The sequence below is a fragment of the Monosiga brevicollis genome, genomic scaffold (genome assembly GCF_000002865.3).
Source record: "Monosiga brevicollis MX1 MONBRscaffold_7 genomic scaffold, whole genome shotgun sequence".
Lineage (NCBI taxonomy): Eukaryota > Choanoflagellata > Craspedida > Salpingoecidae > Monosiga > Monosiga brevicollis.
In genome coordinates, this window is record NW_001865044.1 from 1,149,628 (window position 1) to 1,168,280 (window position 18,653).

At 54.4% G+C, this 18,653-nt stretch overlaps 7 protein-coding genes across 7 annotated transcripts in view; 4 read left to right on the top strand and 3 right to left on the bottom strand.

The window, feature by feature from the left end:
- Positions 1 to 2,758: 2,758 nt before the first annotated feature.
- On the top strand, positions 2,759 to 5,160 carry MONBRDRAFT_16574 (uncharacterized protein; the record flags this gene model as incomplete). The annotated part of the gene is made up of 7 exons (XM_001744892.1): positions 2,759 to 2,819; positions 3,252 to 3,331; positions 3,503 to 3,587; positions 3,691 to 3,788; positions 3,961 to 4,080; positions 4,181 to 4,549; positions 4,744 to 5,160. 7 exons carry the CDS (start codon positions 2,759 to 2,761, stop codon positions 5,158 to 5,160), a joined length of 1,230 nt encoding a protein of 409 aa, XP_001744944.1.
- Positions 5,161 to 5,765: 605 nt separating this feature from the next.
- Positions 5,766 to 7,638, bottom strand: MONBRDRAFT_24711 (uncharacterized protein; the record flags this gene model as incomplete). The annotated part of the gene is made up of 8 exons (XM_001745061.1): positions 5,766 to 5,835; positions 5,948 to 6,127; positions 6,213 to 6,366; positions 6,451 to 6,610; positions 6,765 to 6,856; positions 6,914 to 7,032; positions 7,269 to 7,372; positions 7,540 to 7,638. 8 exons carry the CDS (start codon positions 7,636 to 7,638, stop codon positions 5,766 to 5,768), a joined length of 978 nt encoding a protein of 325 aa, XP_001745113.1.
- A 359-nt stretch (positions 7,639 to 7,997) lies between these two features.
- Positions 7,998 to 8,561, bottom strand: MONBRDRAFT_24712 (uncharacterized protein; the record flags this gene model as incomplete). Its single annotated transcript, XM_001745062.1, has 2 exons — positions 7,998 to 8,275; positions 8,510 to 8,561. The coding sequence occupies 2 exons, from the start codon at positions 8,559 to 8,561 to the stop codon at positions 7,998 to 8,000; spliced, it is 330 nt and encodes a 109-aa protein (XP_001745114.1).
- An 880-nt stretch (positions 8,562 to 9,441) lies between these two features.
- On the top strand, positions 9,442 to 10,527 carry MONBRDRAFT_16581 (uncharacterized protein; the record flags this gene model as incomplete). Its single annotated transcript, XM_001744893.1, has 1 exon — positions 9,442 to 10,527. The coding sequence occupies one exon, from the start codon at positions 9,442 to 9,444 to the stop codon at positions 10,525 to 10,527; it is 1,086 nt and encodes a 361-aa protein (XP_001744945.1).
- Positions 10,528 to 12,205: 1,678 nt separating this feature from the next.
- On the top strand, positions 12,206 to 12,568 carry MONBRDRAFT_3240 (uncharacterized protein; the record flags this gene model as incomplete). Its single annotated transcript, XM_001744894.1, has 1 exon — positions 12,206 to 12,568. A coding segment is annotated over one exon (363 nt), but the record flags the coding sequence as incomplete, so codon positions are not given.
- Positions 12,569 to 13,693: 1,125 nt separating this feature from the next.
- MONBRDRAFT_32075 (uncharacterized protein) lies at positions 13,694 to 16,310 on the top strand. The gene is made up of 3 exons (XM_001744895.1): positions 13,694 to 13,886; positions 14,305 to 14,558; positions 14,689 to 16,310. The coding sequence occupies exons 2-3, from the start codon at positions 14,539 to 14,541 to the stop codon at positions 15,986 to 15,988; spliced, it is 1,320 nt and encodes a 439-aa protein (XP_001744947.1). The 5' UTR covers positions 13,694 to 13,886; positions 14,305 to 14,538; the 3' UTR covers positions 15,989 to 16,310.
- A 98-nt stretch (positions 16,311 to 16,408) lies between these two features.
- The window catches only part of MONBRDRAFT_36747 (uncharacterized protein), a gene marked incomplete at both ends in the record, with an annotated part of 7,545 nt that continues 5,300 nt past the window's right edge, over positions 16,409 to 18,653 (bottom strand). Inside the window, 2 exons of the mRNA XM_001745063.1 lie at positions 16,409 to 18,106; positions 18,418 to 18,507. Of these exons, the coding sequence (XP_001745115.1) occupies positions 16,409 to 18,106; positions 18,418 to 18,507 (1,788 nt within the window). The remainder of the gene's footprint in view (positions 18,107 to 18,417; positions 18,508 to 18,653) is intronic.

An 18,653-nucleotide genomic window follows, 5' to 3' on the forward strand; every position in this document is an offset into this window, starting at 1 on the left:
TCAAATGCGTGGAAGCACGGATTTGACGCTAACACTTTCCCTATCCTCGGGATTGAGCGACTCTACAGCTATTCTAACGGTGCACCTGGTCTGGTCACTGTGAATGCTTGCCGACCGCAGCTGGTTCAATTGACCTCAAGACACCACCAAAGCTTTCGCTCCGTTCCGACGGACGTCTCTCAAACCTCTCTCAAAACGCTTCCTCAAACCTACGCGCTTCCTCGCTACCCAAAAACGGCCTCCAGACGTGCTGGAGCCTGACAGAATGCGTTCTTAGCCTTCTTCTTCAAAAATCAGCCGTTCGTTTCACAACTTTGTTGTAGAAAAGCCAGACAAAATAAGGCCGGTGCTCTGGTCCAAAACACAAAGATCGCTACAGCTCTAACATGTTGTGATGGTGGCGCAAGGAGTTGCCTGCAGTGGAGTCAGCTGAAGCCAAAAGTGAAAGCTGGGGCCGTGGTTGTCATGACTGAGGATTGCCACCATTTGGAGTGCTCAGCACTCTGCTCCACCTTTGCTAGAAGGCCTTGTGCATCCTTGTGCCCAACGGTCTTGATGTGTTGGCACACCAAATCATAAAATTCGGTTCCTAATAACATGACCAGTATTTGAAATGAGTTTCAGTGCACCAGACTCGGCTCGCTGTGAGTGTTGGCGGAGATTTTTCTCATACCTGGGCCAGAAAAACCCGAAGCTTGATCAGGCTTGAATTTGAGAAAGCGTAAGACACGTTCCAGGTTGTGAATGGTGACAAAATTCTGGGTCAATGCCAGAGTATCTTCCAGGTTGAGGACAGTGTGCCACCAGCCGCTGGGCACGTAAACGAGGTCACCGGGCTCTTGTGTAATTTCATAATATGGGATACCTGCCTCTTGTAGTGTCTGTAGAAATGCAGAAAGACGGCAAAAGTGAGTCAAATAGTCAAGAGGGGGTTTGACGAGGAGAGGGTGTCTTGTCTTGGCTCGCAAGAGGCACACCCACCGGATAGTAGTTTTTGTACCACTCCAAGATGCTAAGTGGCGTGGCAACGGCAGCGCCATCGGGGCTGCGCGAGGGGCAGAGGTAAGCAGAAGGAATGCGTAAGGGGTCAAGTGGGCTCTAGTTTTAAAGCCTCAAGTATTTTTTCCACTTTAGGGAAGAATGCTTACATACCTGGGAAACACGCCGGGAGGGGTGACGTCAGGGGGGCAGAAGATCCAGCGTTTGCGTCCACGTAGGAGTGCGTTCCAAGCAGATGTGGCGTTGGGGTCAATGTGCCAGGAAGAGCCGCTACGGATGGGGCCTGCGATGATCCAGCGATAAGCTGGTCGGCGACCACCGAGCGCGTTAAAAAAGTCATTTTCTTGGGCCGCAAAGGACGGACACGCAAAGTCCAAGGCCAGGGCGGGTGCTTTGTCCACGAAACGCTTATCAAAGACGTAGCTGGGGCGCTCATCGTATTGCGCAGCGGCGTAGGCGAGGTAGTCATCGAATGACATGGCCATGTCGCCTGCATCAAGAAGGGCGGATCCAAAAGCGGCTCGCAGAGCAGTGTTGGTCCATTTATCCATTGCGGTCCAGCGGTGGCAATATCCGCGGGCCACGGCCGGGCACTGTTGAGCGTCTTGCTCTGCTAATAGGGTGTCCAAGTCTGCGCTTGGCGGGAGTACACGGACAGTGTTGCGGGCGAGCCAACTGGGTTGAAATTCCATGCTGACAGAGATCCAAGCATCAAAGAGGGCGTCGCTGTACACGCGAGCCTGGGTGGGGGTTGGGGTGAGATCGGGAAGGGCGTCAGTACTATCTTGGGTTGCAAAGTGGTGGCAGATAAGGTGATGGACGGTCTGACGCCAGGTGCCACGATAGCGCACGCTGGCTCGCCCCGCGAGTGAAGGCACGCGAGCTCGCCAAATTTCGTCATGGTAGACGAAGGCGCGCAGCCAGGCGCTGCAGGTGGCAAGTTTGCAGAGTACAGCAGTGGGGAGACGAGCCAAGACATCCAATAGGACGTCATCAGGAAGGATGGCAAAGGCGCCGAGGCCCTGCGTGCGGACCGTATTCAACGTGGCCAGGGCCAAGCCTTCTGGGGCCACGTTGAGCGGGTGGTGCAAGCTCAAGACGGCATCACCCGGTTCCAAAGCGGTCTGGTTTTCGTGGCTGCCATGCTTTGCAGAAGCACCAGCCTCGTCGTTGACGCGCGCAACCCTCAACGACTCGTCAGCTGGCTGCTGCGCGCCGCGTGCACGCTTTGGGGCCGGCGCCACTTGCTCTTGCGTCGCGGGCGCCATTCTAAGGAAAAGTGCGGACCGTTGTATTTCTATATCTAAAACATGTGTTTTACTTCAGATTGACCAGCTCAAACGAACCCATGTGCGTGTGTAGGAGAAGAGAGAGAGAGAGAGAAGAAGAGAGAGAAGAGAGAGAAGAGAGAGAAGAGAGAGAAGAGAGAAGAGAGAGAAGAGAGAGAAGAGAGAGAAGAGAGAAGAGAGAGAAGAGAGAAGAGAGAGAAGAGAGAGAGAAGAGACAGAGAAGAGAGAAGAGGAGAGAAGAGAGAGACAGAGTGAGAGAGTGGTCCAAACCAGGAACTTTTCAACTTTTTTTGACTTTCCGTGCTCATACATAACCTCTCTCTACTCTTTTGTTCTCTACTCTTTTGTTCTCAGTTCTTTTGTTCTCAGTTCTTTTGTGTTCTTTTGTGCTGTTCTCGCCTTTTGTTAACGGGGTTCTATTTTTTCTTGCAGTCGTTGTTGGCTCTGCACACACACACACACACGGCATCATGGCGTCCAAGACTGAGAAGCCGCAACTGGCCGGCGCTCGTATCAAGAGCCGCAAGCGTGGTATGTAAGGGGGCGGAGGGAATGCGTTTTGGGCATGTTCACGAGCAGAGGTGTTGATCTGGGACAGGGAGCTCTGTGTCGCCGGGGGTTGGGCGCTCGCCCTCCTTGACGTTCCTGGAGCTGCCTTTGAAGTTTTTTTTTTCTTTTTTTTTTTTTTGTCGTGGCGGTGCGGTGCGAACAGTGCCCAAGAAAGCAGAGGCGGGAGAGGGCTCAACAACCAGCGTGAAGGAGAGATGAGGGGCCATTCGATCGCTCGTTTGTGTCTCTGTCATCCATATTCTTTCGATCAAGGCCATTAAGATGTTTAGTGTACATACGAGTTGTTGTGCATATTGCGCGCTCAAGAGTTTTTTTTTTATGGGCTGAACAGAACGCTTACGCCGCGTTGTCGTCCGCTTATTCCTCTGACGTTGCACATTCACGCGTTTACAGATGAAAAGGTCAAGTTTGACCCCGTTGCCTTCTCCGAGTCGCTCATCACGCGACTCAACGATTGCGAGAATCTTGCCGAGGTCAGATATGCCACAGACCCAATGCGGCTGTGATATGCACCTGGCCATCTTGAGACAAGAGCTGCTGGATCGATGAAGCCAAAAAAAAAAAAAAAAATAATAGCAAGGCGTGGTATTGTCATGATCTATGCACTCTTACAGCACTCATGTTTTTGTGTGTAGGCGACCAAGTACCTTGAGGAAGCCGGCAACTCGCTCGACTACCGTCGTTACAGCGATCAGTTTTTTGACATTTTCATTGCTGGTGGTATTCTGGGTGCGTCTGGGTGCACATGGGCCGATTAGCCAATGCCATGCCCACACACGATGTCGACTCATCTTTGTCCATGAACACCATCTCGCCTTGCAACTCTGCACAGCTCCTGGCGGTACTCTCGAGCATCCCGAGCTCGCCACCTCCGAATTTTGCGTCTTCCGAGCCGGTGCAAGCGACGAGGAAGTGAAGCAGTATTCCACCGTGCGTGTTTTGGACTTGGCGTGTAGCAACTCTTTTTTATTTTTTTATTTTTTTGTCTGCTGTTGCAACCCGAGCCTCGAGCAGAGTTTTTAACACTGGCCCGGCTCAACTACTTTTGGCGAACTGCTCATTGTCCTTGTTGGTGTATTCTGTCAATTTGGCATTCCGATAGATGCTGGACAAGGTACTTCGACGATTCAAGTACCTGCAGGTTCTGCTTGAGGAGCATGCCGTCAAGGTCCTCAAGTTTCTCAAGGCTTTTACCGAGGAGCAGCGTGTGGCCCTTGCCAAGGTGAGGTTCTGCCGTTTCTCCTGTGAAGAGGGCTTCAGCACATCACAAGCTCATCCCAACTGATCCGCCTCCATGAATGCCTTCATTGGCCTCGTTTTAGTTCATGGCCCAGATTATGTCCTCGGGCATGTGTTCAGCCAAGCCTTTGAACAGCTTGTTCCAGGATCAGCTGGTCAAGGATGGCTTTTCAGAAGAGTTTATGTTTAGCTTGTTCCGCGGCTGGCTGGCCGTGAGCTCTATCAACTCACTGGCCACCAGCTTCCGCAAGGGCAGCATTGTCATTGACAAGCTCCTTTTGATTTACCCTCTGAACAAGCGCTCAGAAGACCACCTCATCGAGCGCATTCGCGAGGTCGGTGGTCTGGACGACATTGTCACTTGGCTCAACTCACAGCGTACCACGGCCATGAAGTCGGAGCTGCAAGCCACCCTGACTGACGCGTTTGCGGACGAAAAGAAGCCTTCGGAAGTGAGTGTCTCAATTGTCGCCATCCCCGTTATTGCCCACGTGTTCGGGTTAATACCACAGTCAACCGCCTTTTGTGCCTGTCGTCCAACTTCGAGAGGGCAACTCTTGCATGGAGATGCCTGCTTTTTGGTTCCCCCCCCCCTCCCACGATGGTCTTTGGTGCTCTCATTGTCATCTCACTGTGTATCGCGTAGATTGTGGCCATTGCTACCGATGCCATGAGCAAGTCAAGCATGAAGGACCACGATGTGGTGACTATCCTCTGGACTGCGCTCATGGACGCCGTCGAATGGAACAAGAAATCGGATCTGATTGTGGAACAGGCACTGCGTCAGGTCAACAAGTACTGCCGCCTCTTGGCCCACTTCACGCAAAACTCAGAGAAGGCTCAACTGCTGCTGATTAACAAGACCCAGAACTACTGCTATGACAACCAAACCATCATGAAGGTCTTTGTCAAGATTATCATGCTGCTCTACCATCACGGTGTGATTGAGGAGGAGGCGATCCGGGCCTGGTATGACGGCCGCAACAGCTCCAAGGGCCGCACCGTCTTTTTGGAGCAGACCGCGCCCCTTATCGAGTGGTTGGACACGGCGGACGTGGAGTAATGCTACTCGCCAAATTGTGCCCAAACCCTCATACCAAACGCCGTTCTGAAGCAATTTGCCTCAAATGAATCCCAACTCCTCGATTTTTTTTTTTTACTGTCGCGCTGCTCGTCTGTTTTGCCAGTGGTGGGCGAGAGAGCATCCCACCGTGCCCAAGTGCCGCGAGGGCTTGTGACATAGGGGCTTGCAATAGGCCCTTGTAGGAGTGCACTCACGTCAGGCGGCGCTTTCTCCCGATGTTTTGTGTGTCCCGACTTTTGTTCGCTCTCGTCTTGTCTTTCTTGTTCACGTTCTGGCCTCAGAATTGACCCTGAAACCCCCTAGTTGGCTCATCCAATCGCATCTCTTTTCTCAAGTTTTCCTTATGACGCATCAGGGGTTGAGGGCACGGCATCTGAACATGAACAAAGCTACTACGATTTTCAGAAGAGATAAGGAATCTCGTACATACAGAATACGTTTGTTTTAATTTTCGATGACACGACGGCAGCATCGTGCATATGCATGTGGGGGTTGTCTTTGCTATCTCAGTGGCTACTGCGGGTGGGCCCAAGCTCATGGCTTTGGGGGAGCGGGTAAGAGCTGTTGAGCGTGCACGCAGCCTCCTACTTCTTCTCCTTGGGTTTGACGTGTTTATCCTGTACCGTGCGAATATGGATCGCATCGGCCGGGTGACTGGTCAAGCAAGCGGGACAAACGCAACCAGGCGTGAGGGGGTGGATAACAAGTATAAGCGGGAGGCTGCCATGATGAATGCGGGTGCAGGAATTGTGGGATAACGACATACTCCTTGGGGCCTTGTTCCATGAGGTAGCTGGCAGCCACGGCGAGCTTGCTGCCGTCGTGGCTAAAGGCCAGACTGGCAATGCTCGTTTCGTAGCACTGGAACTGATAGAGGCGCTTGCGGTTGCCGCCGTCCCATGTGTTGACAAAGCCATCCGATCCACCCGTGGCAAAGGTACCATAGCTGCAGGCCAAGTCAGGAGAGGAGACCAGTGAGCACCATGCTGGCTCTCAATAACACGATGTACCAAAAAATGCACAACACATACCCGGGGTGGAAGGCAAGAGCGTTGACGGGGTGGATGACCTCTTGCCCTTGCTCATCCTTGTGGCGATGGCACTTGAAGGCGAATTTTTGTGCTTGCTTGCTCTCTTCGATGTACTCGACTGCCACGCGACCTTCAATGGAGCTCATGACATAACCTGCCAATTGGATACGGAACAAGGGACGTCAGATACAAACGAGCCATGGGTTCAGGGCATGAACTACCCGGGACGCATGCTCACCATCGCCGTTGGGCATGGGGGCAATGGCACGGGTTTGATACTTGAGGTTTGACTCGCGGCGAGCAAAGGGCTGTTGAGTATTGCGGACGTCCCAGATCCAAACGTTGCGGCTGGCCGTGCCAACCACCAGCATGTTGCCCGCCAGTGTCATGGCGTAAATCTGTTACACACGGCGTCGGTGAATAAAGCGCAAGGCTGATACGTGTAGGCGGGCACCTATTTTACGCTTGACTTTTGATTCACGATTTTTCCTGTGTAGTGCGTCTTTGCAAGCTTTGGAGGCTAGTGGGGAGAAGGAGAAGCGTTGCTTGTACCTTGCTGGGTTGGGTGAGCACGCCAGTGCGAGTGTTGGTTCGCGGGTCCCAGATGCCAACGGTAGAGTCCCAGCTGCCCGAAAGGAGCATGCCTATGCCCCCAAGAAGCGCCGAAGGTCAGATCCAGAACTTATCGCCGAGCTGAGGACGCAAAGGGTCAGAATGCAAAATCACGGAATACATGCCAGATTCCGCATGATAGTTGACACAGCGCACTCCGCTTTCATGAGCCCCGACCGTGCGTGCTTGACCGGTGGTCAGGTCCAGCCTGATGGGTGACCACGAGAGATATGTGAGCAGGCAGGCACGGGCAAGCAAAGAAAGGATTGACATGTCAGGCCTCACGTTTGAACGGTCTTGTCCACACTGCCACTGTCAATACCGAGGCAGAATGACCGAGGACGGCGACCAAGGGCAAAGACATCGAGAGGTGAGCGAGGCTTTCAAAGTCAAGCCGTGCAGGTTTCTGCGACGGGTGCCAAAATTTGTGGGTATGGTACAAACCAAACGGCGCTGTTGTTGCCAGCAAAGGCAACATCGAGGACTGGTGCAGCCAGGTTGAAGCGATGGCGCATGGCATTGGCATCAGTGTCGTACAGTCGCACCGTCTACACGCACGGGGAGGACAGTTGAATCGAGCAACCAAAAAAAAAAAAAAAAAAGCAAAAAAAAAAAAAAAAGCAAAAAAAAAAGCAAAAAAAAAGAAAATGGGGTGGGCCACTGACAATGGGAGGGGGGCGCCCGTCACTGCGAGCGAGTGGACATGAACTCTTACCTTATCCCAAGATGAGGCCAAGAGGTCATTGGACGCGGGCGCAAAAGCCACGCGAGTGATGCCATCCTGTGGCGGGCTGGCGAGCTCCACCTTGTCCATGGTTGTGGTACCGCAGCTTTGACGCTGGCAATCAAAAGGCAGAGTGACAGCAAAGAGGAGGGCAAGGAGGAAGGTGGAAGAGGAAGACGAAGAGGCAGGGAGGCGGCGGAGGTGGCGGCACAGGCAGAGGCGGGAACGACCAAGTCTCGCCTCTCTCTAAAAAAAAAATTGAAAATTGAGCGAGCGAAATTCAGAGAGAGTGAGCGGGGGAGCAGACGGAACGTCGCCCACAAAGGGGAAAAGCAAGCTAAAGCAGAGATACGAACCGCCGACGTTGGACGCAACGGTCATCTGATTGCCCTGCGAAGCCAGTGATCATATAATATATGTCAGAAAAAGACAAGCAAGCAAGTCTGGAGTTATTGAAGAGATATAGAAGGATATTGCTGTAAAGCTGGATATTCAATAACATCATAACGTGATTCAATATTGAGTACATGTTGATAAAAGTACGATTCACGTAGAAAGGAGTCCTTGCTGGTATCACCCTCTGCTCCAAAAAAAAACAACAACTCAATTTTGAGAGAGAGAGAGAGAGAGAGAGAGAGAGAGAGAGAGAGAGAGAGAGAGAGAGAGAGAGAGAGAGAGAGAGAGAGAGAGAGAGAGAGTTCGAGGCGTTCAACTGGCAGCTGGCTGGCTAGTTCGGTGGAGTGCAAACGGTCGTGCCCTGGCTTGATCCTCGTCAACAGGTGCGGACGCCCCGTTGGTTTGCTTGGCGCATCTGCTCGTCTGCGCGTCTGCTCGCATTTCTCGTCTCCCTCTCTTTTTTTTTTTGGCGATGCTTTGTGATGCAAAGTGCAATGATGCAGGCCATCGGCTCATGTGCGTCAGCCATCCATAGGTGTCGCATTTCACTGCGTTGAGCACGGACTGGTCGGGGGAAAGTTGACCAGACCATTGCTCGGCTCTTGCCGTGTTTGCATGAGGAGGGGCGCGCTCGGCCCGGTCCGCGTCAGAGGTCTGTCATCGCCTGCTGCATCGAATGTGCCTGATCGGCATCTTCTCTCCCTGGACTTGGCGCCAACGCCTGTTGTATGGCGCAGTGACTTGACCCACTGCTTCTGTCTCGGCTTTTCATGCGCGCAGGGGACACGGGCAGGCACTTTTGGCTTCCACCTTTCGGTTGGTGCTGCGCCGGCAACGCTTTGCACGCAGGCTGCCATGTGTCAACGATTACGGCCATGGCCCAACGCCGCCGCCATGGTGGCTGTGCTGGCGGTTGCTCTTCTGCTTGTATTACCAACGCCAGCTGGTGCCCATCGGGCTCTTCATCGCCGCTCTCGATACGTGCGAGAGCAAGATCGGCATTTGCCCCATCAAATCAGCTGGCCCCACAGTCACGCGCACATGGCGGCAGCCGCGCGCTTGGCTGCTGCTGCACCCACGAATCATCACTCCATGCCATCCCAGGAAGCACCTGTTCCTGTTCGCGCACGTCGGGACGAGGGTTGCCAGCTCATTGGCTGCAACTTTTTCACGGCCAACAACGGTACCAACATTACCTGTTATGCCGCCTATATGCAACTCGAGGTCATTGAAGAGGACTCGCGGTGCGCCAGCCTCCTCAACACGCTCAAGGTTGATGGTGCCGCCTTCCATATTGAAATGCCAGCCGACTCATGCGGCATCAACCTGGCAGCCATTCCCGTCATTGCTCGCTACGCGAAAACGCTGACCGTCTTCTCTCGTGGCTCTTGCTGCACATCAAAATTCAACGCCAGCCTTGCTTTTCCTCGGCTCACTTCCCTCCGCCTCAACTGCACCCTCAGCTATGCGCGCCTCAATGCAGGCTTGCTCACCGCCATGCCTCTCCTGAACAGCCTCGATGCAAGCAGCGCAGGCCTTTCAGCGCTTGGCGTCGCTGACCTGGCTGGACTCACCCAGCTTGCCCATCTCAACCTCAGCTACAACACGCTCACCCAGCTCGAAACTGGCACCTTTGACAGAATGACCGGCCTCACCACCCTCGACCTCGCCGCCAACGCCATCATCACCCTGCCTAGCAACGTCTTTGCCGCGCTCACCAACCTTGTCACGCTCAACCTGGCCGACAATTATGTCACGGAACTTCAGGCAGGCCTCTTTGTCAACACCATCAACCTTACCTCGTTGGATCTGACCAACAATCATCTCGGAACCATGAGCGCCGACGCCTTGGGGCCGCTGACCTCCCTTGTCGAGCTTGTCTTGGATCAGAACAACCTCGGTCATCTCGAGCGCGACGTCTTCGAGGGGCTCGTCAATCTCGAAGTCTTGATTCTCGATGACAACGACCTCACTGGCATCAATGCCACCAATTTTATCAACCTCACCAGCCTTATGGTGCTCAGCTTCTCAGTCAACGACATTGCTTACGTCGAGGCGGGTGCCTTTGACACTCTGCCCAACCTAGAGCAACTGGCCATGGAGGACAACCTCCTGACCGTTTTGCCCAAGGATCTCTTCCACTACAACCCGCAACTGCAGTATCTATCCTTGTTTGACAGCTACATTGCCGAGTTGGACGAAGGCATCTTCCACGGCCTCACGCTGCTCAACACAATCATCTTGGCTGGCAACAATCTCGATGGTCTTCCAGAAGACATTTTTCAACCGTGCACCATGCTCGAAGTGGCTGCTCTCTCCTACAACAGCATCGACGAGCTCGAGCCGGGCCTTTTCTCAGGCCTTTCCTCCATCCTGTACGTGGATGTTGAGTCGAATGATATTGCCACCATCGATGCAGGGTTGCTGTCTGATCTTAGCTACCTCGTCACCTTGCGCTTGGGTGAGATGCAACTCGCCTCCTTACCCAACGACGTTTTCGCCCATCTCTCGGCGTTACAATCCCTCGATCTTGGCAACAACCGACTTCATTCGGTAGGTCTGCGCATGTCAATGGCAAAGTAGCCTGGGCGTTTGAGTGTTTGTACGCGTGTTCGTCGGAGGCATGATTTTGGGGCACGTCAAACGCTTGTACCTCGTGAGCCTGTCAGGGAGCAGTGTGCTCTCGCATCTCCTCTCATCTTGCTCATGTTTGTCTGCCTTTTGCCAGGTCGAGTCTTCCATGATGAGTCACATGCGCCAACTTGTGTCGCTAGACCTATCGGGCAATGAGCTCAAGGAGCTACCATCGTCCCTGTTTGCGAGCCTGACCCGCCTTGAGTCACTTGAGTTGCAAGGCAACAAGATTGAGAAAAAAAGGGCCCTCGATCTGGACCTCAGTCGCTTTCCTCACCTGCAGACCATCATGGTGCAAGGGGTGCCCTTGAGCGCCACTATGCTCAAGCAGCTGAGAACAGGCACGCTGAGCGGCTTGTTGCGCGTGACCGTCGGGGGTCAATGGCTTTGTGCAGACTCGGAGAACACCGTCCTCTCCTTTGAACTTACCAATGGGGCCGCGCAGCTGGTGAGCATCTCCGACAGCCTCTGCACCAACATTACTGTGGTGGTTGATGCGCCCGAGTTGACGCTGCGCGTGTACGGCCATTCCAAATTGGAGGAGCTACGCATCGAAAAGGCTGAGCGCATCAACTTTTTGGATGTCTCAGACAACCCCCTGCTGGTCAAGTTGGATCCCATCACCTGCGAGTCAGCCGACGTGAGCCGGAGCGGGTTAGCGTTTTCCTCCACCTTTTGTTCCGTGGTCGGCAAACGGCGCTTTATCGCGCAAGAGATGAAGTCTCCCGCATTCGGTTCGGACACGGAGTACCTGATGCAGCTGTGCTTTCCCAACCTCGAGGTCGTCGACCTTTCGGGCAACGACTTTATGAACGACTTGGACATGCTCAATGGATCCATTGGCCAGCCCTTTGTGGTGGACTACGGCTCGGCTGTTGCACTGGTGGAAAACTCAAAGCAGGTCAAGTTGGCCAATCCACCTCACGTGCCTTCCATGTCGCTGGGTGGTTTGCCAGTACGGTGTACCATTGTTGTCAAGTCGCAGCTGGTGGTCATCATGCCCGATGGCGACTCGGAGCGACTCGCCGTGGTCTATCGCTACAACTGCGAGTGCATCCCGGGCTATCACAAGCATGGCGATGCGTGTGTGCAAACCATTGCCTTCTTGGAGCACGGGTGGGCCATTGTGCTGCTCGTGGTGGTGGGTGTGGTGGTAGGGGTGGGCGGTGTGGTGGTGGTGCGCCGCTACCTGTCGCGCTACCGCTCCGTCCAGGCCGATCTGGAGCTGAAGGAGCACTTGTTGGCGCACGCCGAGGCCGAGGTGGATGAATTGAAAAAGGCGTGGGAGATTGGCGCAGAGGAGCTGGCCTTTCACGATCGCTTAGACAAGGATAGCCCCGGCGCCAACTCGGAGGTGTGGCGGGCGGGATGGGACCACATGACTGTGGCGGTGAAAATTCTGCGGAGCGCGATGTTACGTGACCACATCTCATTGCAAGACTTTTCCAAGGAGGTGGAGTTTTTGCAGCGCACGCGACATCCCAACTTGGTGCGGTTCTTTGGTGCTGGCACCATGCCTGACGGAAGCCCCTTTTTGGTGCTGGAGATGGTGGAGCTGGGCTCTCTGGTCTCAATCCTCCACTCGCACGCGCGGTTGAGTTCAGGGCCGGCCTTTGATTTGGAGACCAAGATTGCGATTCTGACGGATATTGCGCGGGGCATGAGCTTCATTCACGCACTCGGTCACCTTCACCGGGACCTCAAGTCGGGCAATGTACTGGTCACAGCGCACCCGCACCGAGCCAAGGTGGCTGATTATGGCACGGTGGTGTTTTCCTCAGCGGCGCTCAATGCGCCGGAGAAGGGTCTGGATGAAGCCCCCGGCAGCCTGACGCTGACGGCGGGTGTGGGCACGCCGCTGTATTCTGCGCCGGAGCTATTACGGGGTGGCTCGTACGGCCAACCGATTGATGTCTACTCTTTTGGCTGCATCATCTTTGAGCTGCTATTTGAGACGTCCCCAGACTTGCTGGACCTGTATGAAATTCCGCCGCGCGGTCCTTTTTACACGCAGCTATTAAAGGTGGTTCAGGAGGGATACGTGCTACCGTTTGAGGGTAGTCGGCGCCCACCTTTACTACACGAGCGACTAGATGGTTGGATCGTGCGCCTGGCCAAGGCATGCTTGCGCACCGAACCCGAGGCACGGCCGACATTTGAGACAGTCTTCCGTGTGCTGAATAACCACGGTGCCACGGCCGCGCTGGGCATCACGGAGGCCGGGGTTACGACAGAGGAGGAGGAGCAGAGCGCGGCCGATGACTACTTTGAGCTACGCATGGATGGCGAAACCACCGATACGGCCCTGTAGACATGGTTGGCGCGTGTCTTTTGCTTGGACTCTTTGGGGGCAGCGTGCAGACACCTCGATGCTATACCCCTCCTTTTTGCGGTTCACTTCCTTTTTTTTTTTTTGTTTCATCTCCTGTCAACATACAGACAGTCATAATAATCTTAATTCGCTTGTTCTGACCTAGCAATGCACCCTTGCTTCCACGGGCCACGTCAATGTCTTGTGTCGTCGTTTGCAAAGGCAATCCTTTCTTCCGTTCCTTCCAATTTTTCACCAAATACGGCATAGCTAATAGAGTCTTCTACTGTACTTCCCTGGCCCCCGTCATCGAGCATGCCTCTGGTCCAGCAGCCACCGCGCTGTCGGCACAAACCGCCCATATCTATCTTCTATTAAGAATAGCTGACATTTAAATCTGACATCGTGCGTGCGGGCGGTGTGTGTCACGTGGTAGCAGGGCCTTTTCTTTTATTGGCGTGTGTGTGTTGAGTCTGACACGCTACCCGCGTGTGTTCCTTCTCTCAGGGGGCTTGCCCCTTTGCCCCTTTGCCCCTTTCTTGTGTAGATCAAAGGGGAAAGTGGTGTGAGGATTGCAGACATCCACACACGTTCGTCCCTCTGTGGATGTCGCCCCATTTCTTCCCAATCTCTGTTTATGGTTTGTTTTCACGTGAAAGTGCACCACCACCCCCTCCATCTCTCTGGTTTCCACCTCGCCCCCGTCCCTCCCTCTGTCTCCTCGTCGTCTCTTTTGTTTGGTCGACGGCTGCCCTGCTTCCAACTCTCTGCTTTTGGCTGTATTTTTCTTACTTACACGTCGTGGGAGGAACCGTTGCCTCTCTCTCTGCTGCTGCTGTTGCTGCTGCTGGTGACTGCCGCTGCCGTTTTGCTGCGTCCTGTTGGACTTCCTTTTCCAATTGGGATAGCCGCCTCCTCAGGCCCCGGTCTGTTGCTTCGGCTCGTGGATTGACCGTCACAACGATCAACATTCCGTGCTACACCGCCATCTTGTCTTGTACGTACCATTCCCCCCCGCGCAAGCACCTTGTTCTGCCCTCCAGCTTCCCTCTCTCTCTCTCTTTCTCTCTCTGTCTCTCTCTCTCCGCGCGCGCGAGCTCGTTCTTGTGCGCTTGTTGTTTTTTCTCTTCCATCTCTGGCTTCTTCCTCTTCCCCTTTCCCTTTCCCTTCCTCCTCTTCCTCTTCCTCTTCCTTTTCCTCTGCACCCTCTGCCTTTTTAAAGAGACAAAGCGCTTTTTGAAGTCGTTCTCAAAGGACGCTTAGAGTGTTTTCTCTCCCTTTCTCTCTCTCTCTCTCTCTCTCTCTCTCTTTCTCTCTCTTTCTCTCTCTCTCTCTCTCTCTCTTCTTGACGCGCGGTCTCATTGTGCTCTCATGCTCATCCCGCGTGGTCAACCGTGATGTTTGATATGGGTTAGCTCGGCTCGAAAGGACCGTCTTGTCCGGAGCCAACAGCGACCGATGCTGCTGGTCGCCTCGGAACCGTATAAAAGAAAAACCGGCCTTATCGTCCGGTCTTTTAATACCTAAGAGCTAGCAGCCGTCAACCACCATCAAGTGTTGGCTCTTTGTGAGTTTGCTTTTCTGAATTCTTTTCCACACGGTCTCGGCAGTCGAGCTCTTTGTTTCCTGCCCCCAACATCACCGGCACCATGTCTCTCAACGTCAATCGGTGCGTTTCCCCGTCTGGTCATAAATATCTTGAGTGCCCAACTCGCAACATGCTTGCCCCCCCACACGCCAAGGCGCCTTCTTGTGTCGTCGTCTTCCTGCTTGCTTACCCTTGCCTCCCCTCCTTGCAGCAAGGTCGAGGACCCTTTTTACCGCTACAAGATGCCCAAACTCGAGGCCAAGGTCGAGGGCAGTGGCAACGGCATCAAGACCGTCATTCCCAACATGGTCGACATTGCCCGCGCCCTGGACCGCCCCCCAACTTATGTCACCAAGTACTTTGGCTGTGAGCTCGGCGCTCAGGTCCAAATGGACGACAAGACGGAGCGCTACATCGTCAACGGCTCGCGCACCCAGGAAGACCTGCAAAACCACCTCGATGGCTTTATCGAGAAGTTTGTCCTGTGCTCCATCTGCGAGAACCCTGAAACCAAGCTCATTGTGCACCAGAAGCGCAAAGAGATTGAGCAGCGCTGCGGTGCCTGCGGCGCTACTGGCTTTCTCAAGTTCAACCACCGCCTGATCCAGTACATCATCAATCACCCGCCTGAGGGCGTCGGCAAGGGCGGCAAGGGCAGCAAGAAGGGCGCGAAGAAGAACAAGGGTCGTGGCTCCGACTCGGACTCGCAAGGCAGCGGCAACGTCAGCCAAAAGATTGGTACCATTGAAGCGCCTGATGTCATGGCTGATGATGACGACGATGACGTCGACTGGTCCGTTGACACGAGTGCCGAGGCTGTCCGCGCCCGTGAGCAAGCTCAGCTCTCGGGTGCCGTCACCAAGCTGGTCCAGGCCGAAGATCAGGATCTTCCCCTGCCCGAGCGCCTCGAGATCTTCTTCAAGTTTTTGAAGGAGAAGGCGAGCGAGGACAAGTTTCCGGCCCGCGAGGTGCTGCAAAAGGCCGAGCTCCTTGATTGCAAGGAAAAGGGTATCATGGCGCTCACCGAGGTTCTTCTTGATCGCGAAGACTTGGTCAACGTCCTCAAGACCCACCAAGCTCTGCTCCAACGCTTTGCTGATGAGAATCCTCGTGCGCAAAAGTACCTCTTGCATTCCATGGAGATTGTCATTGAGCACCACCCCGCCTTGCTCAAGAAGGTGCCCACCATCTTTAACGCCCTCTATGACCTCGACATTGTCGAGGAGGAGGGTTTCCTCAACTGGGATGAGAAGGTGTCCAAGAAGTACGTGTCCAAGGAACTGAGCCAGCAGATTCACGACAACGCCAAGCCTTTTATGGAGTGGCTCAAGACGGCCGATGACGAAGACTCGGATGAGGACGAAGAAGTCGAGGAGGTTGATGGTATCGCCTTTGATTCCACCGCCAATGGCGTCACCGTCGAGGAGAAGAAGCCTGAGGCAGCTGCTGGTGCCGCCGAAGACGACGCCGAGGAAGAGGAAGAAGACGATCTGGACATTGATGACATCTAGGCGTTGTCAGTCTCTCTTCCATTTGTGGCCTCTCCCGGCTCATCTCTCTGTTCCACGCGCGCAAGCCAAACATAACCAAAAAAAAAAAATGAATAAAAAATCAAACAAGACCGACAACATCTTTGGCATGTGCTTCTTCGCGCGTCGTGTGTTCGCCCAGCTGCGTGGTTTCTTTGCTTGTATGCGTTCTTTGTTCTCTTTGCTCTGGGTCGCACATCCTGCTCATGGGTTTGTGGTGGCCCAAGTCTTCATCGGTCTTTGGTGCAACGGTCCGCACACGTGTCATGACGTCGACTGAATTGAAGCAATTTCCGTCTGTCTCAGCGAAGCCGTTGTCGTAATCGTCCAATCTCAATTATTATCTTGACCTTTTTCCCTAAAACACACAGCTGGGGCCTAACATCGGATAGCTGCTGATTTTCATGGCAGAGTCGGCAAGCACATGCGATGGATAACGCCACCACCGGCAAACACCTCCACTGCACTTCGCACGTCGTCATGGGCGGCCGCCAAGCCACAAACCTGACACACAGCATGCCCCACCATGCAGGGCAAGCCGACGTGGCAGCCCCCATCCTCAAGCGTAGGTGGGGTCAAAACGGATGACTCATTGGGCGATGTGCTCGATCCTTCAAACGCAGCCAGCAGAGCAGGGGGTGCTGTGACGGGGCGCAGGTTCCACAGGTATGTGTCCACGGCAGCAGCCAAGTCTGCTTGCGACGGCTTCAGGGCAGCAGCCGAAGGTGCAGCTTGCCACGTGTAGAGCAAATGCCGCATGGCCGCATCTTGTGCCGCAGGTAAGCCAGTGCACGTCGAGTCTTGCAAAACGAGGCCCAGAAGACGTGTCGCACGCTTCAAGCCCAAAACCCATCGGGCCTGGCGCTCCAGCCACGGCCAATGTACGGATTGCTCCCGCAGCACCTGGCTCAGCACGTGTTGCCACTCCTGATCGCTCCACGTGCCCGTCAATAGCCACGATGGCTCCTCAAGTCCCACGGTAAGCTGTAGTCGTAAACACGAATCCTCAATCAAAGGGACGGCCCAAGCCCAGCAGCCATGGCGGATCAGCACGCGCAGCATGCGTGCTTGGACTGCCTGGGATAAATTGGCGTAAGCATCTCGGATAAGGTCGAAGGTTGGCCCAAAGGTCCATGCTAACCGGTGACTCCCGGCCACTGGTCTTGCTGCTGCCAATTCCTCCGCCAAGGCACTCGCGTCAGCACGGCCAGAGTCCCAATGTGAGCTATGGTCCGCCGCGGTAGGGGCTGCACACACATCGGCGAGAGCTGGATTCTGTGGGTGCGTAAAGGCGCGGCGCAAAAGGGTGGCCTCCAGATTGGGATCAGTCCATGCGTGCGGAAACCGCACGAGGACAGTCTGCCAATAGCGCCAAAGGAGCGCATCTCCGGCCGGGGTATTCTCGGGTGCTACCTGGGGTCCAAGGTCAGCATATGAGATTGCCGGATATTGCTCACACCATAAATCAATGCAAGCCTCGCGCTGGCCGTCGCTGGCCAGTAGCACAGCCAAAGCTTGAACCAGGGTGGTGCGTGTAACGTCTGCGGCAACCTCACGCAAGCGTTCCACGGCATTGCTCTGCAGCAGCAAGCCATTGACGAAGGCCTGCTCCTCGTGTCGCTGGTCACTGGTTTGCTCCCCCAGGAAAGCGTGTAGCAGTGCCCAATCGTAATCATTGGCCAAGGCGTACAACTCTTGAGGGTTGCAAAAGGCGGCCACGCGACGACAAGCAGCTACACACAGTGTCTCATTTGCCTGCCCATTATTGTAGGCATGCGCGCTGAGCGCCATGTGGAGCAGTTGCTGTCCTCCCAGCCAGTTGGAGCGGGCGCTCTGCAGGCGATGCAAAGCATCACCCAGCAGGTCCCCTGCTGCAAAGGTAAGCGCCACACGCTCCTCCTCAAAAGTCGTGAGAGCCTCGAGAAGGGCAGTCCAGTAGCGGCCCAGGCCTTCATATAATGCATCCGCCTCGAGCAATGTGTCTGCAAGCAGTACATCCACCGCTTGCGTATGGCGAGTGTTGAGGTCCTTGACGGCGCCCACGAACTTGGCCACCAAGCTCTCACGCTCCACAGCCTGTCGGTCGGCTTCTGCCTGCTCCTGCAGCACAACGTCACAATGATTTTTTTTTTTTTTTTTTTTTTTTTTTTGTTTGTGTGTTTGTTTGTTTGTGGGCAAAAGAGAATGAGAAGAGTTGAAATTCGACCTGGCTTGCGTGTTGAGTAACCATGCACAGCACCCCAAACTTTGTTGAACCCGCAGAACCCACCTGAGCCGCTCGCTCATCCATGGCTTTGATCGATGTGGTGCTTGCCTGGCGTGCCGGCTAGAGATAAAGCATATCACATCAACGCGGCCAACCAGACCAAGCATAATAGATCCCCTGACACATAAAGGCGAACCAAGCAAACCTTGACAGCAGAGCCTGAAGTATCGATGAGCTCGACTTGAGCTTTGGGGCGCCGTTTTTTGCGCTTTGTCTTGGTTTTCGTCTTCATTATCTGATGAGGTGAGCATGGTGCAGAAGATGAGTGGCTTGGTAAGGTCAGCATGCCTGTACGTAGCGAAGCAAAATTTTCCCAAGGCAAAAAAGCGCAAGGATGCCGCCCTATACTCTCTCTCTCTCTCTCTCTCCTCCCTCGCCCCC